Below are 25,841 nucleotides of genomic sequence, written 5' to 3'. Positions count from 1 at the left end.
GACCAACATTGTTTTTAAATAAAAAACATTGCCTTCCATGTTTGTAACTCTCCTCAACATGTGGATTAACAGAAGACAGCTGGATCTTCACATCTCCTTCTGCATTCAATCAGTAGAAATATCACAGGTCAGACATCCTTTGGGAAAGGCCGTTGTTCACTACTGAGAGAATAGAAGTGAAAAAGGCAAATAACATCTTAGTATCATTATGAAAATAGTTTTGACTTCAAGGATCCTCTGGAAAGGTCTTGAAAACCCCCAGGCATTCCCAGCTACACCCAATACAACTCTTGTGACCTCTTAATCTACTGGGTTCAGCCAATAGGAGCCCTAGGGAGAAACTGCAGTGATAAGTCGGTGCCCAGAACATTTATTCTCCTGTCTTTATCCATGTAGGGTTGCCTACACTGAGGCTGGCTTTGTCTCTTGAAAAAAAAAAAAAAAAAGAGGAAGGGGTTCTCAGAAGTAACTCTCTTCTTTGGATTCCAGTTACTTCCCTCATCCCTTTGGGCCTTCGTGTGAAACATCTGAGTTACTACGTTATCTTCCTTAGTTCTTCTATGTTCTATGCACACCTTTGTCAATAAAAACCTCTGAATTTATCCGAATACTCTATCACCACATATAAATGAAACAAAAATTCAATATACAACACAGAGCCTTATTACATGTTAGTGGTTTTCCAAGACTAGTCCCTGGAGCATCAGCATTATCTGGGAACTTATTGGAATTAGAATTCAAATTTTTGGACCACACCTCAGACTGACTAAATTCTAGGGACCTGTTTTAACAAGCCTTTTGGGTGGGTTTAATATATGCTAAATTGTAACCCAATCTGAAAACACTGCTCAAACAAGATAATTAGTAGTGCCCTGGTAAAGTTAGAAACTGTACAGTTAGATAAAGTTAGCCCTTAGTTAATAAAACCTAATAGCAGCAAGCATTTACATGGTGCCAGGCAATATTGTAAACACTTGACACATGTTAACTCATTTAGTCTTTATTTTTAAAAATTATTTGTGTATGTATTTATTTATTTTTGAAAGAGAGAGAGAGAACGAGCTGGGAGGGGCAGAGAGAGAAGGACAGAAAGAAGCCCAAGCAGGATCAGTGCTGTTAGCATGGAGCCCGACGTGGGGCTCGAACCCACAAACTGTGATATCAAGACCTGAGCCGAAAACCAAGAGTCTGGCGCTTAACCGAATGAGCCACCTAGGCACTCCACTCATTTAGTCTTTACAACAATCCTAGGGTAATAATAACTGTGAAACCAAATTTTGATTATGTGGAAAAAAACTAGGCATAGACAGGATCAGTACCTTGGCCAAAGGACACACAGTTAGTAAGAGCAAGAGCTAGGCTCCAATCCAGGTAATCCAGTGCCAGACTTTGTGCTCCCATCTGCTACGCAATGGGGCCTGTAGCAGAAAAAAGGGTCTGGAGGGACTCGGGTTTCCTAGCAACAGAGGTGGTGGAAGGTCCCTTCAGCCAGCCCGCCAACCTAGGACGATTGCTTACACTGTTTCCCAGCACTGGAGGAAAGGAGGTGAGCCCTTTCTAGGAAGCAGCTGGAGTGAATGAGCCTTCCCTCAAGTAGACGAGATAGGCTTCTCTGAACATAGCTAATAGAGGATGTAAGGGACTTTCCAGGAAGTTTGTGAGGCACTGAGCTTGTGAGAGAGACACGGCTCTGGGGTTCTATCCTAAACTTAAATGTGTTCTCCCAGGCTTGATTTACATGAAACAGCTTGTGCTGTATTCCCTCACACCTCTGCCCCAGTCTTTCACCTTATGTTTTAGGTTGCCTTTTCATTTCTATTTTAAAATAAAAAATTAATGTTAAATGTAAAAGTTAAATTAAAAACATTAAAGTTTCTGCTTTTACAATACCAACCACATACTGCAAAGATTTATTTTCAACTTATGGATGAAGGATGTGATCCATTTTTCTGGAAGACTTCTGGGAAAACTTTCCAAATTTAGCATAACAGAAAATTTGTTTCTGCATTAAGTCAGCTTATTCCTCATACATAGTTGTTCAAAATTGTTGAATAGTGAGTTTCTCTGCCATGTGCTAAATCTATATAAAGCCTTTATGTGGTTAAAGTGACCACATATGCATGAATGAATACACTTAACACATATTTTAATGGCCAGATCGTCTAGGAATCCATTCAAATCAGTACACAGAAACATTTCAAAGGTATGTGGGCAAGGATGCTTTCAATGGACTTGGTACCCAGAACGTTCCCTTCCACATAAACTCCTGCCTCAAACATATCACCCCTCAGCCTCCTGAGATCAAGGCACTCCTTTCCAGAGCATTAGCTTCTTTCTCCCTTACACATGAAAACCTTACTTCTCTGAATCTTACCTTTACCCTTCAGGGTGTAAATCCTCCAGCATGGTGAAAAGTGAACGGCCACAATGGCTGAGTAACGAGATCTCACAGAAATGGATGGAATTAGAATTACATTTAACGTATCCTAATTTGTTGTGATCAAGTATGTTCGGGGAAGTACAATGGAAATGTAAGTTCAAGGAGAAAAAGAAACGATGTAACATTTCCTACTTAAAAAAAAAAAAAAAAGCTTTTGGGGCTCCTGGCTGGCTCAGTGCGTATAGCATGCGAATCTCAGGGTTGTGAGTTTGAGCCCTGTGTTGGGCAAAGAGGTTACTTAAAAAGAAATATTAAAAAAAAAAAAAATCTTGTGTGGCGCCTGGATGGCTCAGTCAGTTGAGGGTCTGACTTCAGCTCAGGTTATGATCTCATGGTTGGGGAGTTTGAGCCCCACGTAGGGCTCTGTGGTGACAGCTCAGAACCTGGAGCCTGCTTCAGATTCTGTGTCTCCCTCTCTCTCTGCCTTTCCCCCGCTGTCTCTCAAAAATGAATAAACATTAAAAAAAATTTTTAAAAACTTTAATAAATTTTTAATTAGCTAATTAATTTTTAATAAAAAATTCTATTTAATTGATTTAGTTAATTATTGAATGTTTTTTTTTTTAAGCTCCCCGAGGGAGTGCACCATTCCCAGAGGTACTGCGATACCAGGTCGATGCCCGGGGAGGACGGAGCAAGCTCCTATTCCATCCCTCTGCTCCAGAAATCCACTTAGTATATTGTCCTCGGATAGATGACGTCTCAGATATCAAACTGATACGAACAGATACTATGATATTAGCCAAAAGGCCAAGAAATGATTAATCTTTTTTTTTTTTTAAAGTAAGCTCTATGCCCAAGGTGGGACTCAAATTCACAACCCCGAGATCAAGAGTCATGCTCTACCAATTGAGCCCCAGGTGCCCCCTTGTTTGCATCTCGTAAAAATGGATAATGAGAGGGGTGCCTGAGTGGCTCAGTCAGTTAAGCACCCGACTTTGGCTCAGGTCATGATCTTGCAGTTCATGAGTTTGAGCCCCGTGTCGGGCTCTGTGCTGACAGCTCAGAGCCTGGAGCCTGCTTCAGATTCTGTGTTTCCCTCTTTCTCTGCTCCTTCCCTGCTCACGCTCTGTCTCTCAAAAATAAATAAACATTAAAAAATTAAAAAAAAAGATGGATAATGAGGGGTGGCCGGGTGGCTCAGTCAGTTAAGCACCTGACTTCGGCTCAGGTCATGATCTCTCAGTTCTTGAATTTGAGCCCAGGGTAGGGCTCTGTGCTGACAGCTCAGAGGCTGGAGCTTGCTTCAGATTCTGTGTCTCCCTCTCTCTGCCCCTCCCCCACTCATGCTCTGTCTCTCAAAAATGAATAAATGTTAAAAAAAAAAAAAAAAAAGAAAAAGATGATGAAGGGTGCCTGGGTGGCTCAGTTGGTTGAGCATCTGGCTTCTGATTTTGGCTCAGGTCATGATCCCAGGGTTGCGGGATCAAGCCCCGTGTTGCGCTCTGTGCTGAGTGTGGAGCCTGCTTGAGATTCTCTCTCTCCCTCTACCCCTCTCCCCTGCTCACACTTATTCTCTAAAGTAAAATTAAAAAAATAAATGAAACTATCAAAACAGTATTTAGATTCTGTTGGGCACATTTAAAAAACTGATTTAATAATTTTATTTTACAAAGCCAAATTTACAGTTTGCTAAAAATTGCATCTTTTCAACTTCAACTTTTGAAAAACCATAGATGTCAATTTTAAAATGTGCAAAGGGAAACATAATTTTTAAAAACACTCTTGTGGATGTGCAAATAAGTTTGCAGATTGCTTGTTTATGGTTATGTTTAATTTCTGACCACCATGGAAGTATGGCTATCAACCTTCTATAAATTGGGAGCAGGTGCATATGGGGGACTTGGATGTGATGTTTAACCGACCCAATAAGGCACACACTAAGCTTTGGAGCTTGCTTCCATGCTGGAAGGGTGGTGCCGGTGACGAACCCCCATTTGGAGTAAGGTTCTTTCCGGCTTGTCTGCCCTCCTTAGTATGAGTCTCTGTACTCCCTGGGCTCTCTGCACACCTCTCCAGTAAGATGGAGTTGAGTAAGGTAAGCTTTAGGTGAGATAGAAAGTTTTGATCTAGTCCATATTTTTGGAGAAGAGTCCCTTTTGCTATCTCCTGTTACAGGTACCCTTGCTGACCTACAGTTTTTAAGCACCTGATTTTCATCTGGCTTTGTGAAAGGTTGACAAAAGTTACAAGTACTCTGTACTGCTTTTTCTAAACTCCTTTGACTTGCAGGTATTCAAGTATGGGATGTTCTTCCTTCTTGAAACAGCTCAGAAAATGTTGTGTTTAATAAAGCCAAGTGACACACACCACATACACACATCAATCAAACCTAAAAAGCCTCACCAAGAAACCCCGAAGGGAAAACCCAAGAATAACAGTAACTCAACCCACTGACAAAAGATCTGGAACCATAACCATCTCGTGCTTGGAAAGAAAGTATAATCTTTTGCCTATTTCCTTTGGAAGACTTTGGCTGGCATGATGTCTTTAGATAAAGGTGGTATGTGTAAACATGTTTACGTGGATACAGAGAGCTGAGCCCTGTCCTTCCATCTTAACCTCTCTTCTCATTCACCTCCTACAATACAGACTGTATCTATTTGCATTTCATTTTGTGTGTTTCTGTTTGGAGCAGATGAATTTTTGTACATCTGCATTTTGAATTAAATTTAAATCCTCTTTACCATAGCATGGGAAAAAAAGAAAAAAAGAAAGACTGACCGGTGCCAATTTAGTTTCAGCCATTTCATATAGGAATCCAAAAGCATCAAATTTCCTTGTACTCTGGGAACAATATATAGCATGAACAAAAGGTTATAGAGGGAAGAAAATGTAATTGATTCTGAAGAGCGTGAACATCTGCAAAGAATGTATTGTAAGGGAAAATGATCTCTGAGGGTCCTACTCCTGATGATGAAACAGTTTCTAGTTCCCCATGTCAGAGGAATAACACTCCGCTCCACACAGGCCTCTCCAGGCCCAATGCACTGAGCAGAGTGTCAACGCTTGGAGCTAGTTTCCACAACACAGAAACAAACAGAAGTGTGAAGACTTCAGGAAACAAAACCTGCCCTGCGGTGCTGAGCTAATGGCCTCAGAGGAAAAGTGAAGAAAGAAAAGTATATTCTGGTCCAAACTCTGTCATTACATATAATGTGACTGTGGCCAAGTCAATGTATCTCTCGGAGCCTCAAGGTCCTCAAACTCTCACATGGGAGAGCCAGACTGGATGGCAGAAGAGGCCTTTTTATGATGTGATCTACAATAATACGATTAACAGTCTATTATTTCATAGAGAAGTCCCCTGAGTCTCAGACTTTCCATTTTATTTATTTTTTATTTTTTTGAAAGATTTTGTTTTTCTCAAGTAATCTCTACACCCAAAGTGGGGCTTGAACTCACAGCCCGGAAATTACGAGTTGCATGCTCCACTGACAGAGCTAACCAGGTGCCCCACAGTCTTCCCATTTTATTTTTTTAGTTTTTTGAATGCTTATTTTTGAGAGAGAGAGAGACAGACCGACACATGGAGTGCGAGTGGGGGAGGGGCAGAGAGAGAGGGAGACCCAGAAGCAGGCTCCAGGCTCTGAGAAGGCAGCACAGAGCCCGATGTGGGGCTCAAACTCATGAACCATGAAATCATGACCTGAGCCTAAGTTGGATGCTTAACCGACTGAGCCACCCAGGTGTACCTATTTTATTTTATTTTATTTTATTTTATTTTATTTTTAATGTTTTAACCATTTTCTGAGAGAGAGAGACAGAGAGAGAGAGACAGAGAAAGCAGGAGAGGAGCAGAGAGAGAGAGGGAGACACAGAATCCGAAGCAGGCTCCATGGCTCGGAGCCTGACGTGGGGCTTGAACTCACGAACCATGAGATCATGACCTGAGCTGTAGTCAGATGCTTAACTGACTGAGCCACCCAGGTGCCCCTAGGCGTACCCGTTTTAGATGGAAGAGAGCAAAAAATTCTAACACGAGTGATTTAAGAACATCAACATTTATTTAACATGATAAAAAAGAAATGAGATATGAACATTTGCATTTAAACAATAGTAAGTAGCCTTTAATACTTACATGTGCTCATTGTATAATATATACACAATGAACATAATTACATTTGTACACAAACTAAGTACTGGATTGGAAAACCTGCTTATTGCTGTACACATCTATCCCAATGAAGTATAAGCCCAGTACTTCAAAATACCTACATTTTAAATTGTACCTTTAAGAAACAGGAAGCGGTAACATTTGTGTTTAAGCTGACAAGAGTGTGGCAGTAACTGCTGACGCTGCAATCTGAGAAATAATAGTAGCAGAAAACAGGACATTCTTCACTTAGCAGTAATAAAATGGCACATTTTAAATATATATATAAAATTTTTACAAATCAAGTGTGAAACAAAGCATTGCAGTAGCCAAAAATGGGAAGGAAAAAAAAAAAAAAAAAAAAGGAAAACAAGCTTCATTCGAAATAATAACTAAATTTATGTACTGAAAAGCAAAAAGAAATATAAATCCACCTAAATTTTAGAAACATCAAAATCTGGAAATCAGCAACTGAGTAAGCTCTGGATGTAGACCGCACATTAAAAAAGCACCTTTACTTATGTGCTCTGAAATCATAGCAGCAAGCTGGTGTCAGAACAACAACCTTAGGATTACGGAGTGTACATATGAGCCATTAAAGCTGTTTGGAATAAACATTTTCCAGAAGTGATAAAATGATGCTCTGTGGCCAAAAGCATCAGAACTATGAATTTCATAGATTTAAAGTATACTGTACAATATCTTCTCACATTGCTGAAGGTCCACGTCCTTAGCTTTCAATGGTTTTGACAGAAGTCAGGGTAGCTGAAAAATAAAGACAGGGAAAATTACTTTGACACCTGCAAGTTAATGAGTGACCATTTCCTAAAGTAACTGAGGGCAATGTTCTACAACGGCAGAGCTGACAGGCATGGCCATGAAAATCCTAAAATATAATACAACAGAAGGACGTTTCTTGTCATTTCGTAGGTTTAATTTACCAGGCCAAGGATGCAATTAAATAACATTTCAGAATTTTAAAAAAGAGTACCCAAATTTATGGCTGAATCAAAAAGATCAACAAAATAAGCAAAGATTTGCATAACTTTGCTAAAATATCTAACAATATATTAAGCTGCCTGCACAGCAGTGTCCTGCACTGCACAGCAGTTTCCCAAAGTCCTGCCAAAACTACTAGGTCAGCAACATGACATACACTCAACGAGAAGACATAAAAAAATACAAGTCTGAGTGCTACTTGTCGTTCTGGCCATATGCCAGAAGACAAGCAAATACCCGGCAATAACTGGACCCCATTCCAGCTTATAATGCCACTGGCTCTTAGAGGGAAAGTAAAACAAAACAAAATCCAATAATAACAACTTAAGGAACCCGGAAATGTACTTGAGTTTTAACTGTACATATTCTTTATTGTCAGACAACATTCTTTCATATCATTGGTCTGTGTACAGAGAATTGTAACCTGTTTATTGAACCAAAGATAATGAGAGTGGACTTTAATTTACATTCCTCCATGAAGATGGACAGAGGCCATCTATCAGCTCTTCGCACAGGAGGAATCACACAAGCATGCTGCTATTCCTATTCTGGTGGTATTCTTGTCACTAGTTGCAACTGTCACTTCAGAACCTATTAAGTTAAAAGTTTAAACGCATGAATGACAGAGGCAAGACACAGGTAAGACTATAACAAACAGGTGGTTTGTCACTCCAGAAAGGATGTCAATCCTGCATAAATGCCAACTGACAACAAACAAAGGCCTCTTCTAGGCTCTAGGTAGACATAATCTCAAACAGAGGTTATAAATATGCCAAGACAGTTAGACACAAGTCCATCTGGATGAAAAAAAGGACACAGATTACAGTTGCTACAAAAGGTATGAATGGAAGTGGATTCTAGAAAATAAGCACTACTGGATGAACTTAGTCAGTGTTTGTACTAATTTGAGAATCTGTAAGTCAAAGCATATGTTAGCAACAATGCTTATAATGTCTCTATGTGTTTCTGCTGCTTATAATTGTTTAACAGAAATGTGCTGGTAGTCCTAATGCACACATTACTAGATCTGATAGACACTGAAGAAAAAAAAAGGAAAAAGGCATAAATAGCTTCACATCTCAAAGCTTTTCTGAAAAGTAAAAAAAAAAAAAAAAAAAAGGTATGTATTTACAAGTACAAAAGGCAAGTAAAATTTAGCAGCTGTTTATAAAAGTGTTAACAGTAAGACCTTAGGAAATTATTGTCAGTTCCCAAACTGTGGTCTATGGCACAATGTTCAGTCAGGTTCTGTCCTTCCCCCTGCATCCACCCACAGCTTTTTTAGTAGCTACCTCTCTTACTTAAACAAAATTAATTATTTAGGAATAGTTTCTGATAGATCTTAAGGACTGTAATATTCCTTGTAGTTGGCTGTACCACAAACACTTCTTTGTCCTTTTAAAATAATAAACTCCCGATGCGGTAGGTGGGTTGCACAAACTGTAAAAAAACATTACTTGATCAACATGTAATAGCTTCAACAGAATTCTCAGGTCCGACTACGGAAAGGAATGCTAAGTGGGGGCACAGCTGCAAAACCCTGTGCGGCCTGTCTTGGCACGGGCTATACCTTTCCCGTTTTGCTGTTTTTATGGACGATGAAATAAGAGACAGAGAAAATGTTGTCACACAGCAAATCACTGGAAGGGCTGATGGAGATCTGAGTTAGTGCCTGTGGCTCAAATATATGGCCTCCTTGCTCTGCCAACAATCTCTAGTGCACGGCCCAGAATTAATCTCAGTTTTTGTTCACTAAAGCAACAAATGAATACAACTCAAGTTAAAAACTCTGAAGTTAAAGCACGGACGCAAAGGGAACAGACGTACTTTTTCTGAGACTACACACACATGAAATGGGATCCTTCTGTGAGCTGCGGCTGGGCGGCTGGAACCGGAGATGCCGAGGACTCAGGAGATGGGGACAGACTTTTCACTAAAACAGACCAAGAGAATGCAAGAAGGTACACATGTTTAGGATACACTTGGAGAAGGAAATCCTGATGTTGTGATCCCATAAAATAGGAACATGTTTCAGGAAGGAATTAATAGTTGTACTTGGTTTCTGTTGTTTTCTAAATTGGCAATTGATTATTTAGCATGAAATGTCTCTTGAAGACTGTTAAAAGTCTTCTTCCTTATATACCTTAAACATCGTATACAATGTTATGTGTCAATTATACCTCAACCAAATTGGAAAAAAAAATTCTTGTCTTTTTTTTTTTGGCTTTGAGGTTAATTTTCAGGTGTCTGTCAGGGAAGCCCTCTTGTTGGGTCTGTTTATCTATCTATCTATCTATCTATCTATCTATCTATCTATCTATCTAGTAAGCTCTGTGCCCAACATGGGGCTTGAACTCATAATCCTGAGATCAAGAGTTGCATGCTCTACTGACTGAGCCAGCCAGGCACTGCTGGGTCTCACTTTAACAGACTTTCTAGTTTCATGCAGCTAAATAGTATGAACAGTTTAAATGTTGTGATTTTAATGCACCCACACACTTTATGCAGACGTGCCAAAACAGTAACAGGAAGTGGTCAGTGACAAAAAACTGCCTTATAAGCGACAGAGGCAAAAGACAATGCTTAATGTTGGCTACAGGGAAACACGACTCAATATAAATTTGCATGTTACATGCATGTAAGATACAGAAAATACTCTGCCAGAATCCAATGCTCCTCCTAAGAAGAACAGTACCAAATAATTGAATTTCATTGTATTTGCTTGTCTGCAAAATGATGGGGAGAAAGGTGAAGGGAGGCAGGATTAAGAATAGTTTTTTCCAGGGGTGCTTGGGTGATTCAGTCAGTTATCCAATTCTTGATTTTGGCTCAGGTCATGATCTCACGGGTTCAGGAGTTTAAGCCCAGTGAGGGGCTCTGTGCTGACAGCCTGGAGCCTGCTTGGGATTCTCTGTCTCACTCTCTCTCTGCCCCTCCCCCACTTTCGCTCTCTCTCAACATAAAGAAATAAACATTAAAAAATAAAGAATGGATTTTTTGCTTATGGACTATGAGAAGCAAGGCTGATAATATGCACCAGTGGTATGATCCCTCTCCCCACCCCTTGCCAAACATCATAAAGAAAAAAAGAGAAAAAAAATCTGTGAAGATTCTAAAAACAAAAATAGAAATTTTTTTTTGACGTACTATGGATCACGATTTTCTCTCAAGGAAACGTCCAAGTGTGGATTCTAGCGGGGGCTAGAGTAAACAAGGTCATGCTACTAGTTTAGATATTAAATCTTACACAGTTCCCGAAGTGGTAGGTACTCTGAGAGTCCAGCCTCAGAGAAGCAGGTACATTCTCCATGTACTGAAAGATCTTAGTAGAAATAATTTGTGGTATATGTGTTAAGGTTGAGATGGGAGGGAGAGAGAGAGAGAGAAGCAACAGATTCCCAAGCCAGGACAGACCCTGTGGATCTAGCTGGGTAGGCACGTGTCCCCTTTCCTTCCTTTCCAGTGACATCCTTCCTGAAGGTGCATGTGGGAAAGCAAAGGTATGCGTTGAGAAATTCAGAGGAAGCACCAGTGAGAAAAGTATGAAATGTGGAATATCTACCTGCCATCGTTTGATTTCCTCTAGAAGCCTCAGGAGTTTGTTCACAAGAAGCAATAGTTTCTTCCTGCTCATGAATATCGTCCTTTATATTTTCTTCAGGGTGGCTTTCTGCTTTATGATTTGGGATCTGTGTCTCATCCTGAGGGCTAATGAAAACAGATATTTTAAAATTTGTTATTACAGAATGCAATACATTTTTTCCTTCCAATTTACTGTTATGTAAAATTTTAACCATACACAAAGGATGTCACCATCTCCATATTTAGTAACTGCTGACATTTTGCTTGTAATTAATCTCTTTTCTTTTCCCCCCTTACAGAAATTTTAATTATAAAAAAATCAGAGCAAATAATATATGAAACTTATACCCTCAGCTTCAATAATGATCCATGTTTTACCAATTTTGTTTCATATACACTGCCAGTTTCCTACTCCCCAAATTATTTTAAAATAGATTCCAGACAAATCATTCAGTCTGTAAACACTTCAGTTTGTATTTATAATACCTAAATGTCATCAAATATCCAGTCAGTGCTCAAATTTCCTTGATAGCCTCATTATACCAATTTTAGAGTTATGTTTCAAGAAGATCCAAAGTCCACATTTGTATTTGCCTGACAAGTCTCTTAAACTTTAAAATACCCCACAACACCCATCCTTTTTATTCTTTGCCACTTATCTGTGAAAGAACCTGCTTTCTCCATCCTACATAGTTTATCACATTCTGTATTTTGATGATTTTATTCCTCTTATTTATTAAAAAAATTTTTTTTAAGTTTATTTATTTATGAGAGATAGAGACAGCATGAGTGAGGGAGAGGCAAAGAAAGAGACAGAGACACAGAATCCAAAGCAGGTTCCAGGCTCCGAGCTGTCAGCACAGAGCTGACATGGGGCTTGAACCCACAAACCGTGAGATCATGATCTGAGCTGAAGTCAGACGCTTAACTGACTGAGCCACCCAGGCGCCCCTCCTCTTATTTTTTATAAACTGATAGCATTTTGAAGCTTGATCAGATTTAGGTTTTTTGGGGAAAGGGGCAAACAGTAGATCATTAGGTGGGGTTTGTGCCCTACTGCATTAACAAGTTCTATTCTTTATGTTGAAAATGATTAGTGAGTTCAAGGGTTATCAGCTTGATCCACTCACTATAAAGTTCCCTGTCAGATTTTCAGCTAACAGCTTTTCCAGCCATTGAGGAGTATTGCCTAAATCCCTTATTTCTTTAAGGCTAGCAAAGCAGTGATAGTGTAAGTCTCTCATTCCTTATTGAATAAAATTCTTCTAAAAAGAAAAACATTTCCTCAAAAACTTTTTGGTTGCAATTTGTTTGGGAAAGGCAAGAAAAATACTTGATTCTTTGCCTTTATGCACCAGACTTTGGAATAAGAAGTCAACTCCTTAGCATCGTCCAGAGTGGCCAACAAATGATTTTTTGTTGTTGTATCATTATAAACTCATAGATTTTTAATTGAGGGTAAGATTGAGGGTATACACATAAGAAGGCTAGTTAAGAAATGCAGCTAAACAATAAGTAGCAAATCACTATAATTTTTGGAACACATCAGATAACTTAGATATCTGATCAATGTCTATCATTGCCTATCATTATGCAGGCAATACTGAAGTGGCTCACTTTGATAGACCTTATACATCTCTTGGCATTTTTAAAAAGGTATTTATTGAATTCCTGGGTGAGAAGCATAGTGATAAGTGCTATACTTGTATTTTCTTATTTAATCATTGCAACACATTTGTGAGATAGATACTATTATCATCCTCATTTTTACAAGTAAGGAACCTGCAGTTTAGGAAGTTTATGTAAATTGTTTAAGATCCTACAGCTCTTAAGTAGCTAAGCTGGGACAGGAATCCAAGACTTTTTGACTCTGAAGTTCACCATGCTTTCTTCTAATGTATGACTGTTTATTTTTGAGAGAGACAGAGAAAGAGAAAGGGAGGGAGGGAGCGCAAGCAGGGGAGGGGCAGAGAGAGCTGGAGACACAGAATCCAAAGCAGGCTCCAGGCTCTGAGCTGTTAGCCTGACGTGGGGCTCGAACTCACGGACCGCGAGATCATGACCTGAGCCGAAGTAGGACGCCCAATTGACTGAGCCACCCAGTCACCTCTGAAGTTCACCATTCTTAAGTAGTCATAGTATTTGGGGAATGATTCCTTTGTTGTTTTCCCTATTACTTATTACCTGAATGAAACATCCTCAGACATTTTCTCTTTGTTTCTCTCTTTATCCATCACTTCCTCAGAATTCACTCCATTTGGTTCAGGTTTAAAAAGTGTTGTGGAAAAAATGTCCTCAGTGCTTTTCAACTATAGAATAAGAAGAAAAATGATTCAAAAATAAATGTGTATTAAACAATTAGACCCTGTCAAATAGTTACTGAAATACATATTCAGATTCAAGTATATTAAAAATATTAACATTCTTTTTTTTTTATATGTTTTATTTATTGATTTTGAGAAGAGAGACAGAGCGCCAGCAGAGGAGGGGTAGAGAGAGAAGGAGAGAGAGAATCACAAACAGGCTCTGCCCTAAGAAGCGCAGAGGCTGACAGGTGTCTGAACTCAAGAACAAAGAGTTGGACACTTAACTGACTGAGCCACCTACGCACCTCTAAAAATATTAACATCCTTTAGTACTGGAAGCAAAAAGTTTTTTGCCTAAAGGGCTGATGCACGTTGCTAACAGCTGGGTGTTTTGGGACATAAGATTCTTTAACTGGGGTTAACAATAATTTATTCTAGCCTTACTTATGTTTTAACTTTTCAATTAACCCATTTTTTGATGTGCTGAATACATCACTCAAATTAACAAAACCTATTTCACTTAGACGTAGGGTCTCTGTGATGAAATGAAACATAACTATTTTCAACCTTACCACTTGATCTAATCTTCAAAAATCTACCCCTTTGGAATATCTGTTCAAAAGTAATCTCTTTACCTCTTTGCTGAAATCTGTATTTTGAGGTTCACTTTCTTTTAGTCGAACAATTTCTGCTGCAGGAGTTTCATGGTTTGGCTTCACATCATTTTCTCTAATGACAGTATCCAGTTCCTTAATGTTATCATCCCTTTTTCGAGTCTGTCCGAAAGACATATAGCAGAGATTCATACTATGTACAGTTTTTAGATAGCATCTGTTATTTTGAAAAAAAAAAAAAAAAAAAAAGGTTGATCTTCACGTACAAGGAGGTTCTCTTATGAAAACCAATAGGAAGAAAAAATATATATATATCAGTATTCCATGCATTTTTTTTCTCTTTTAATCACCCATTTTGTAATTTGAAGAATGTGCAATTTCAGCGGTTAATCTACTGAATCTTTAGTAGCAGTGCCTGGATGCTCCTGATTAGATGGAAAGGGGATTTCTAGGAAGACAGGGAAACCCTTTCAGCTGGTGCATGTCTACTAACAGGGACAGGCCAGACGGAAGCTACTGAAAAGGTTTGCCCGTCTGCTATCTCTGTATTTATGAATTGGGGTAACAAACAAACAAACAATAAGAAATGGAATGGTGTCTCTTTGCAAGGCAGGAGTTGGGATGTAAGGAATAGTAGACTTACGCTTTTACTGAGAAGCTCTGTCCTGCTACAATTTAGGTCATGTTAAATTAGGACACAGAGTAATACACATTTTATTGGAGGGGGAATTGGGGAATATCTCGTTAACTTGCGTGGCATTTTACATTCGCTGAGAGCACTTTTACCGTAGTATCTCTGTGAAGTAGACAGGGTAGGGCTGTGTCATCTGATTTACAGCAGAGAAGAGTAAGGCCACAACTGGTACAAGTATGTCCAACAAGTAAGATGGCTCTGGTTTTCTGAACCCAGGGCTATTTCCACTTTACTGAGCTGTCTTAGCTTATTATTATGGGCATTAGGTAAAATCAAATAACTATCCATACTGCAGACATTTGAAAACCCATCAATCATGTAACTCCAGATCCTGACTCAAGTGATACTACATTTACACACAAGAATGGTTAAAAGCAAATTGATGTACCTGGGTAATCCTGAACGGATTATCCCTTAAGCCTGAGGGACTTTGTAAGGGTGACTGGTCTAAAGAACCAATAACATTTAATCCTTTTTTCTTTTCCCTCAGGCATGCTTGTTGATGTCTCCTTATTCTTTCCATCTGCTCTTCCACAGTCATCCTAGGTCGAGTACTTTCAGCCAAACAGAGCTGTTCCACTGCACTTCTTGGTCTTTCCTTTAAATTAGAAATAGACATATGAATACATCAATACAGAATAACTTCTGAAAAGTATGTTGGGATAAAAAATGTTCTGAAAGGATTTATTTTGTTCTCAAAATCAGAAGTGGAGCTTTGAGTGTTAATTTAGTTAACACCAGAAAGGCAAACTGGTTTTTCCTTCACTGGTGATTGGTGATGCACAGTCAATGAAACAGGAAATTGTATAAAACTCATACTAGGAGAACACAGGGGGCACAGTTTCTAAATATAAGACTTTATTTTATTTATTTTAAACATTTTATTTATGTTGAGAGAGCAGGAGCAGGGGAGAGGCAGAGAGGCAGAGAGAGAGAGAATCCCAGGCAGCTCTCCGCTGACAGGCTGACAGTGCGGAGCCCAATGTGGGGCTGCATCTCAGGAACCATGAGATCATCACCTGAGCTGAAATCAAGAGTCAGAGGCTTAACTGACTAAGCCACAAAGGTGCCCCCCTCCTTTTTAATTTTTTTTTCCTAAGGTTTAGTTTTCAGTAATCTCTATACCAATGTGGGGCTCAAACTCATAACTCCAAGATCAAAAGTTGCATGCTCTACTGACTAGGCAGCCAGGTGCCCAAAGATATATTTTAATGAAAATTTAATTTGTTAAAAAAGTTTATTTATTTGTTTAGGGGGGGGAGAGAGAGAGAGAGAGAACCAGCAGGGAAGATGCAGAGAGAGAGGGAACCAGCAGGGAAGATGCAGAGAGAGAGGGAGACAGAGAATCTGAAGCGGGCTCTGTGCTAACAGCATGAGCCCAATGTGGGGCGAACTCACAAACCACGAGATCATGACCTGAGCTGAAGTCAGACGTTTAACCAACTAAGCCACCCAGGTGCTCCAAAATATATGTTTTAAGTCCAACATTTACTGTGAAAAGACTTCGCAGAGAAAACATCCTCAGTTTATGATCAATAAGGATTTAAAAATTAAACAACCAATTCTTAATCTCACTTTCTTATTAAAGACACAAAACAATATCGGTATAAAATGCCAAATAAGAACTTCAATATTAGTCACAAGCAAATTTTAGCTTATTTTATGTAACAGAAAATTTGAAGACTGAACATATTCTAGGATCTATGGCATAGAATCCATAGGTTTCTTTGGTCTGGGTTGGTGGGAACTGACTGAGATATTGGTGAAGTTGCTTTCTTTTGAAAAAACCAAGGGCAGAGATGAGCATTTCGGTGAGGAAGCAATATGTCAGGCAAACCCACTAAGATCCTTTTTTCTCTTGAGCAATCTGGAAAATGCTTGCAGGGCAGGAGTGATAGCTCTAGAGCCATTTTCTATTGTATAGAATAAATATCTTAAAGAGCTCAAGTAAAATCTAAAAGAGGAAAACTGAAAAGCCTTAATTTGCAGAAGTAACGATGATTTTCATTTATATGTAAAATAAAACACATTAGCTTTGGAAAGAAAAAACAAAACACCAACCAAACCAAAAAAAAAAAAAATTAAAAAAAGTAAATTCTAAATATAGATTGGGAATTGGCTACTATAGTCATCCCTTTCATTTTTATTTCAGATTTTATTAAAGTTTCTTATTTTATCCTTTTATTTTTAGTAACAATAAACATGCAGTCTTCCTGGCTTTTCTACGTTTATACAATAATGTCACACTGCAACTTTCTTCTCAGGTGGTCATATAGCAAAAATCTGTTTTTATTTATTTGTAATTAAAAAAATTTTTTTTTGAGAGAGTGAGAGAGCCAGAAAATGAGTGGGGGAGGGGCAGAGAGAGAGGGAGACAGAATCCAAAGCAGGCTCCAGGCTCTGAGCTGTCAGCATAGAGCCTGATGCAGGGCTCGAACTCATGAACTGTGAGATCATGATGGAGCCAGTGTCGGACGTTTAACAAACTGAACCACTCAGGAGCCCCTGTAAAAATCTGTTTTTAAAGGTCAGATATTGTTAATTTTTGGATCTTTTCTCTAATGATAACTGGAAAAGAATATGTCATTACAGTTTTAGTTATTAGTATTCTAAAAATTATTATGGGGTTGAAGAATATTTGTGAATTATTGTTACATATTTTCCATAGAAAAGAAACTCTTAAAAATAACTTATGTATATTCATTCCTCATATATTATGGAAATTTTGTGTTATATTCCAAGTGTTTTATTCTGACACTGATTTTGCTTATAAAGGTCTTTTTTGTACCAATAATAAACTGTAGTCTTCTATACTCCCTTCCCCACTCCTGTATTTGGTGATATAGAAGTCTTTCTTCTACTATTTAAGATAGTTACATATTAAAAAAAAAGAAAGAATATAAGTCCACTAATATCTTTCTTCTTTATCTCAACATACACTGTTAACTTTTTTAAAAAGTATTTTCATTTATTTATTTATTTATGCATAATCTCCACACCCAACGTGGGGCTTGAACTCACAACCCCAAGATCAAGAGTCATACCACCCTCTACCCTCCACCAACTAAGCCAGCCAGGGGTCCCTTAACTTTTTTTTTTTTTTTTTAACATAAACTCTATGTCCAGCGTGGGGCTTAAATTCACCACCCTGACATCAAGAATTGCATGCTCTACTAACTGAAACAGTCAGCTGCCCCTCAACATACATTTTTAAAACCTTTTTCTGTTGATTTTTTTTAGCATTACAATTTCCAAAGAAAATACCCTTTCCATCTGTAAAAAAATGCCTCTAAACAAACAATAGTATTATAGAACCATGACTGCAAATATATAGCTATTCATTTATTTTGATTCTACAATAATTATCTTTCTAGGTCTTTATAATTTTGTACTCATTAAAATATTATATTTCTTGTATATAAATTTGTCAGATGTTTTAGGCATATACTTTGTACCTGTAGTTTAATATCTCTCAAGAATAACCATAAATCTTATCATTTGTAGTACTTTTCATTCTTTTCTTATAGTTTAAAATTATCAAATTACCCATACCAAATAAGTATAGAATTTATAAAGATGAAAAGTAAAAGTTGTTTTGCACCCCAAATTTTTGAGACTACTTGGTAAAAAGGAGTTAAGTATGCTGATATCTTCTCAATATGACCAAGCTTAGACTGGTTTACAGCCAGTTTGAATTAAATGGATCTCAGATGAATATGTGAAATATAGAAGCTATTTCCCCAATCCCAATTCACATTTCTCAGAGTAACCAGAGGATTGGCAAACTCCAAATCTACCATAGCTGAAAGGCCCTGTAAACTCGGGCTGGCTTGGAAATCCATTACCTTGGATGACCATAGGACATGTCTATCACTCTCTTTAAGGAAATTCTTAGAGGTATCAAGAGATGTAACATGGGACACCTGTCTGAAAACAGATTCCACAAACTGTGGACTAAGACCCCATGTCAAAGCTGATCAAAACAAACCTAGACTAGGTATTGAGTAGGTCTGTCCCCTAGACACTAATTTCCTCAATGGAATTAAAACAATAAATAGGCCTTAAGAATCCTTTTAAAGATTAACTTCTAGTTAAATACCGTTCTTGAATCCATCATCTTCTTAGTTTTCCTTAAGGTTACATAAGAGGCTATCGTTGAAGATTCAGGTGTTGGTGATTTGGTCCTTGGAGGAACTACTCCAACAGGAAAATGGGAACCTAAAAATGAAAACACCAGTAAGTTCTACAAAACATCTTTCACACAACATTGCTTTCTTTTGAGGTACTCAATTTCTAATTAAAAACATTTTTTTTTAATTTTAGAGAGAGCAAGAGAACATGTGTGTGTGGGGGGCGGGTGGGGAGAGAGGCAGTGGGAGAGAGAAAATCTTAAGCAGAGCCCAATCAGGGCTTGATCCCATAACCCTGGGATCATCACCTGAGTGAAATCAAGAGTTGGATGCTCAATCAACTGAGCCACCCAGGAGCCCCTGACATACTCCATTTCTGAGGTTTTCAAAATCAAAAGGCAAATTTATTTTTATTGGTTTATTGTTTTAAAGATTTTATTTTTAACTAACCTCTATACACAACATGGGGCTCAAACTTACAACCCTGAGATCAATAGTCATATTCTCTACCGACTGAGCCAGCCAGATGCTCCAAAAGGCAGATTTATCGTTTAAAAAGAGCCAGGGAAAATGTAGTAGCCTTCCATTAGTTACTCTGTCTAAAGTTCTACAGATTTTTTTTTAATTAAAAAATTTAATTATAAAATCAGTAATAGTGGATCAGACACCTTCACAACAATCTTCTAAAGAAAAGAAGGTAAATGAACTGCAGTGTCTGCATTAATTTACTTCCTCAAGTCCATGCAGCTCATCAGCAGCATGGCTGGGGCCTCTTTGCTGTAGCCTTCTTTCCATTTGCAGTATTTTCAGAGGTTGAAAAGGACCTTAATCCTCTCACATGTTGCAGATCAGGAAAGGAATGGCCCAGAAAGGTTAAGTGATTTACCTAAATGCCCTTAATTTCCATTTGGTCTCTTTTCAATCACACTGTACTGTCTCAAGAGAATCCACTAACAATGTTAACAACAGTTAACTATAGGTAATCACTGTGACTTTTTTGCATTTTCAATAATTTCTAAAATGGACACACACCATAGAAAACAAAACACACAACACAAAATCATTAACCCAATAACAATAAAAGCTAAAAGTAAGTTAATACATAAAATGTACGTAGTTATATCGCATTAATTTTGTTTAAGTAGAATATATGCACTATTATCCACTGAGGACACTAGCAAAAGAACAAATTATTAAAATCTCAATGGCTTACTTAAAAAAAAAAAAAACAACAAAAAAACAAACCACTCTCTTTGAGCTCACTTAAAGTTACATCAACTAAGTAGAAAAAAGAAGTCTAGTTTCTCCCCCAAAGACAAATGGTACATCAGTCATTCAGGGTCCCTTTAATTTACACACCAAACAATCTGTAGCTTAGGTTTTAATATTGTTTATGAACTGTGTGAGTATTGTAAGGCTGTATATTTAAGAACGTGAAGTGCTGAACTGCTACACAATATAGGTAATTCTGCAGTTCAAACTAAGAGAAAGACTCTATTATCCCAGTTAGTGATCCATTTTTAAAAGTTCTACTTTAAGTCATGTGGCACAAATTACACCATAATTTATCTGTGTATTTCAGACAATTTATTCAGGTGAGAGCTTATAAGTTAAAAAAAAAAAAAACAACAAAAATTCAAACATCTAGGGATGCCTAGCTGGCTCAGTTGGTAGAGCATGTAACTCTTGATCTCAGGGTCATGAGTTCAAGCCCCACTAAGTGATCTCTTATTTCAGAGATCATTAAAAATAAAAATAAAAAATCAGGGGCAGCTGGGTGGCTCAATCGCTTTAGTGTCCCACTTTGGCTCTGATCTGCAGGTCGGTCGTGATCTCACAGTTTGTGAGTTCAAGCTCTGCATTGGGCTCTTTGCTGTCAGCACACAGCCCACTTTGGATCTTCTGTCTCCTCCTCTCTCTCAAAAATAAAGATTAAAAAAAACCAGACAATAGAATTCTTTCAAAAAATAAAAAAAACAAACACCTAAATTTTAAAAGCAGCAAAACTCTGAAGAAGAATCCAAACCCTACAGAGAACATATGCCAGACAAGGTTTTTTTTTTTTTAACGTTTATTTATTTTTGAGACAGAGAGAGATAGAGCATGAACGGGGGAGGGTCAGAGAGAGAGGGAGACACAGAATCTGAAACAGGCTCCAGGCTCTGAGCTGTCAGCACAGAGCCCGACGCGGGGCTCGAACCCATGAACTGTGAGATCGTGACCTGAGCTGAAGTCGGACGCTTAGCCGACTGAGCCACCCAGGCGCCCCAAGGTATTTTTTATGAGTAAAGATATGGCATTGACTTTTGTCCCCCCTCTCTGTACCTTCCCCCGCTTATTCTTTGTCTGTCTGTCTAAAATAAAATAAACATTAAAAAAAAGTCTACTGATGAGTTGAACTCACTTATTAAATAATTTCTAAATTTTGTAGACTTGACTGGCGACAATTATCACTTATAGATCATGGGGTATTATGACTATGTAGGAACCAGAAAAAGAATGGAATAGAAAATGCAAAATCAAAGCATAAAATGTAGTCCTTATTTTATATATGCTCTAAATACTTTGCCCACAGGGATTAAGAATGTTACACATGTGATAAATAGCAACTTCCTCCCCCCCCACCCCGCATATGCTTTTTGAAGAGGGTAGATGTTAGGTCTAGGAAACCAGTGCTGTTGAAACAGGGGCACTCTGGCTAGATTTACTGATTTCTTGTAATTTTTAAGTAATCTCTACACCCAACAATGTGGGGCTCAAACTTACACATTCAAGATCAAGAGTCATATGCTCTACTGACTGAGCCAGCCAGGAGCCCCTAGATCTATTGGGTATTTAAGAAAACCTAGGAAGTCCCAATTTTTATTTATTTATTTTCTTAAAATTTTTAGCTTGAAAGAGAGACAGACAGCAAGAAGAGGAAGGACAGAGAGAGAGAATCCCAAGCAAGCTTCACATTGTTAGCATAGACATGGCTGTGCTCAGCGTGGAGCTTGATCCCACGAACCTTGAGATCATGACCTGAGCTGAAATCAAGATTCTGATGCTTAACTACTGAACAACACAGGCACCTCTAAAGTCCCAATTTTTAAAAATTTTTTATTATTTATTTTTAAAAATCTAAATCCTAGTTAACGTATAGTATAATAATAATTTCAGGAATAAAATTTAGTGTTTCATCACTTACATGTAATACCCAGTGCTCATCCCAACTAGTGTCCTCCTTAATACCCCTTGCCCATTTAGTCCTTCCCTTCACCTTACACCCCTCCAGCAACCATCAGTTTGTTTTCTGTATTTAAGAGTCTCTTATATAAAAAAAAAAAAAAAAAAGTCTCTTATAGTTTGTCTCCCTCTGTTTTTATATTATTTTGGCCTCCCTTCCCTTATGTTTATTTGTCTTGTATCTTAAATTTCACATGTGAGTGAAATCATGATATCTGTCTTTCTTTGACTCATTTTGCTTAGGATAATACACTCTAGTTCCATCTACGTTGTTACAAGTGGCAAAATTTCATTCTTTTTGATCACCCAGGAATGTTCCATTGTATGTATGTATGTATGTATGTATGTATGTATGTACGTATATATGTATGTGTGTATGTATGTATGTATGTGTGTATGCATGTGTGTGTGTGTGTGTATCTTCCTTATCCATTCACCAGTCAATGGGTTATTTGGGCTCTTTCCATACTTTGGCTATTATCAATATTGCTGCTATGAACCTTGGGGTGCATGTGCCCCTTAGAATCAGCACTCCTGTATCCTCTGGATAAATTCTATAAAATTCTATAAAAATTCTATAAAGTTCTATTTTTAATTTTTTGAGGAACTGTTTTCCAGAGTAGCTGCACTCATTTGCATTCCCACCAACAATGCAAAAGAGAACCTCTTTTTCCGCATCCTCACCAACACCTGTTGTTGCCTGAGTTGTTAATTTTAGCCATTTTGACAGTTGTGAGGTGGTATCTCATTGTGGTTTTGATTTGTATTTCCCTGATGATAAGTGATGTAGTGATGTTGAGCATTTTTCACGAGTCTGCTAACAATCTGGATGCTTTCTTTGGAAAAGTGTCTATTCATGTCTTTTTGCCCATTTCTTCACTAAAGTCCCAATTTTTAAATGTTGGCAACCAACACTTTTTGAGCCAGTGGCTCAGTTGGTTGAGCATCCTACTCTTGGTTTCCACTTAGGTCATGATCCCAGGGTTGTGAGATCAAGCACCATGCTGCTTAAGATTCATTCTCTCTCTCCCTCCCTCCCTCTCTCTCTCTCTCTCTCTCCCCCCCTCTCTTTCTCAGTACCTGGGTGGTTCAGTAGGTTAAGCATCTGACTCTTGATTTGGGGTCAGGTTAGGATCTTGCAGTTTGTGGGTTTGAGGCCTCTGTCGGGCTCTGTGCTGACAGTTTGGAATCTGGAGTCTGCTTCAGATTCTGTCTCCCTCTCCTTCTCTACCCCCTCCACTTGTGTGTGCATGTGTGCGTGTGTGCTCTCTCTCAAAAATAAACATTAAAAAAACAAAAACTATGGAAAAAAAAAGTCTCTTTCTCTCCCTGTTTGCCCCTCTCCCCAGCTCCTGCTCTCTTTTTAAATTTTTTTAAATTTTTTTTTTTTTCAACGTTTATTTATTTTTGGGACAGAGAGAGACAGAGCATGAACGGGGGAGGGGCAGAGAGAGAGGGAGACACAGAATCGGAAACAGGCTCCAGGCTCTGAGCCATCAGTCCAGAGCCTGACACGGGGCTTGAACTCCCGGACCGCGAGATCGTGACCTGGCTGAAGTCGGACGCTCAACCGACTGCGCCACCCAGGTGCCCCCTTTTTTTTTTAAATTTTTTTTTTTTTCAACGTTTATTTATTTTTGGGACAGAGAGAGACAGAGCATGAACGGGGGAGGGGCAGAGAGAGAGAGGGAGACACAGAATCGGAAACAGGCTCCAGGCTCTGAGCCATCAGCCCAGAGCCTGACATCTTTTTAAATTTTTTTAATGTTTATTTATTTTTAGAGAGAATGAGAGACAGAGCATGAACAGGGGAGGGGCAGAGAGAGGGAGACACAGAGTCAGAAGCAGGCTCCAGGTTCCAAGCTGTCAGCACAGAGCCTGACGTGGGGCTCGAACTCACAAATCACGAGATCATGACCTGAGCCGAAGTCGGACACTTAACCAACTGAGCCACCCAGGCGCCCCAAGTCTATTTCTTTTCTTTATCTTATCCTTAAGCATGTACACTAAACTTATTAAAATATGAAGGTAATCATGATCATTACCATCCTCTGGAACAATACAAGGACTTTAGAACATGTTAATATCAACAAAATTAGTCCTGGTTATATGCTATTGGTATCCAATATTTTAGTTCTCTGCTTCTTAGACCTTCCCTATCTGACCAGTTTGCTTCCATCTGAAAACTGTAGAACTCTCTCAAGTGACGGTTAAGTGGCAAACTCTCTAGTTTTTATCTTTATCTTTACTGTTTCTTCAAGTTTTATTGACGCAAAATGTATAACTAAAATGAATAGATCTTAAGTGCACAACTGGTGAAGTTTTATAAATGTATTCTTACCCCTAGCTGCACATGCATATGCCAGTGTAATTATCTCAGTGAAGACAAAGACCATCTTCGTCACCCCACAAAATTCCCTTCCAGGCAATCCCACCCTTCTGCCAAAGACAACCACTGTTCTGTTGTCTATCACCAATAGATGAGTTTTGCCTGTTCTCAAACTTCACATAAAGGGATTCATACACTAGGTCTCCTTTGTGTTAAGCTTTTTTCACTTAATACAATTTTTTTTCACATTTATACATGTTGCTAAGTTACACATGTACATCTATCAGTAGTGTTTTTTAATTGTTAAGGAGTTTGAAGATACCATAATTTGTTTATCCATACTCTTGTTTACAGAAATACAGGTTGCTTCCAATTTTTATCTACTATGAATTAAAACTATGGTTAAAAATCCTTGTATAAGTTTTTTTGAGGAATGATGTTTCCATTTTTCTTAGGTAAATATGTAGGAGAATTGCTGGATATGATAATTGCATGTTCAATTTTGTAAGAAACTACAAAACTGTTGTTCTTTCTTACACCACCATCAGAATTGTGTTTGAGATCCAACTGTTCTATGTCCTAACAAACACTTGGTAGTCTTAATTTTAGCTATTCCAGAAGGTGTGAATTATGATTTTAATTTGCATCAAAACTGCATTTATGCTTGATCAGTTGTAAACTTTTTCATATACTTGTATACTTTATTTGTTAAGTGTTTAAGTCTTTTGCCTACTTTCTTATTGGGTTGTCTTTATTATTGATTTGTAAGAGTTGTTTATATATTCTGAATACGAAGACTTTGTCAGGTATATATACTAATGATATTTTCTCCGATTCTAATGGATAGAAGTTTTAAATTTTGATGAAATCTAATTAATCTCAGTTTTCATAGAGAGTACAGCCTTTGGAGGGTTCCAGCTTTCCTTGAGGGGGTGTCTTATCAGACTTGGTTTTTTGTTTAAAAATGTTGTTTATTTATTTTTGAGACAGAGAGAGAGACAGACGGACAGACAGACTGAGAGAGGCAGAGGGGCAGAGAGAGAAGGAGACACAGAATCCAAAGCAGGCTCCAGGCTCCGAGTTGTCAGCGCAGAGCCCGATGTGGGGCTCAAACCCACAAACCATGAGGTCACGACCTGAGCCATAGTTGGACGCTTAACCAACTGAGCCACGCAGGCGCCCCAAGACTTGTAATTTCTTCAGGATCTGAGCTTTGTCTTGTCACAAGGCACTTTAGTGCTCCACTTAACTTATTGGATCCCTCCTACTACAAACTGAATTATGACTTTCTAAAATTCATGTGAGGTCTTAACCCGTGATGTGACTATATTTGGAGATAGAGCCTATGAGGAGGTAATTAAGGTTAAGTGAGGTCATAAAGGCATGCCCCTGATCCAACAGGATTAGTAACCTTCTAAAAAGAGAG

The 25,841-nt window shown here is 38.4% G+C and overlaps 1 protein-coding gene and 1 non-coding gene across 2 annotated transcripts in view; both read right to left on the bottom strand.

Annotated features, from left to right (window-relative positions):
* Positions 1-3,015: 3,015 nt before the first annotated feature.
* On the bottom strand, positions 3,016-3,202 carry LOC124502829 (U2 spliceosomal RNA). The gene has a single exon (XR_006960076.1). It is a non-coding gene; the product is annotated as a U2 spliceosomal RNA (small nuclear RNA).
* Positions 3,203-6,428: 3,226 nt separating this feature from the next.
* PLEKHA5 (pleckstrin homology domain containing A5) overlaps positions 6,429-25,841 on the bottom strand; it is a 242,328-nt gene continuing 222,915 nt past the window's right edge. Inside the window, exons 20-26 of the mRNA XM_047066453.1 lie at positions 18,831-18,949; positions 15,120-15,329; positions 14,059-14,199; positions 13,302-13,426; positions 11,098-11,243; positions 9,363-9,468; positions 6,429-7,301 (exon numbers count right to left, since the gene is read on the bottom strand). Coding sequence (XP_046922409.1) covers positions 9,374-9,468; positions 11,098-11,243; positions 13,302-13,426; positions 14,059-14,199; positions 15,120-15,329; positions 18,831-18,949 — 836 coding nt within the window. The 3' untranslated portion in view covers positions 6,429-7,301; positions 9,363-9,373. The remainder of the gene's footprint in view (positions 7,302-9,362; positions 9,469-11,097; positions 11,244-13,301; positions 13,427-14,058; positions 14,200-15,119; positions 15,330-18,830; positions 18,950-25,841) is intronic.

Source organism: Lynx rufus, unplaced genomic scaffold (assembly GCF_022079265.1).
Source record: "Lynx rufus isolate CCGP_SWC_20201006 ecotype Redwood Valley unplaced genomic scaffold, mLynRuf1.p SCAF_7, whole genome shotgun sequence".
Classification (NCBI taxonomy): Eukaryota; Metazoa; Chordata; class Mammalia; order Carnivora; family Felidae; genus Lynx; species Lynx rufus.
The sequence above is the reverse complement of the archived record's forward strand: the minus strand, read 5'-3'. Positions and strand labels throughout refer to the sequence as shown.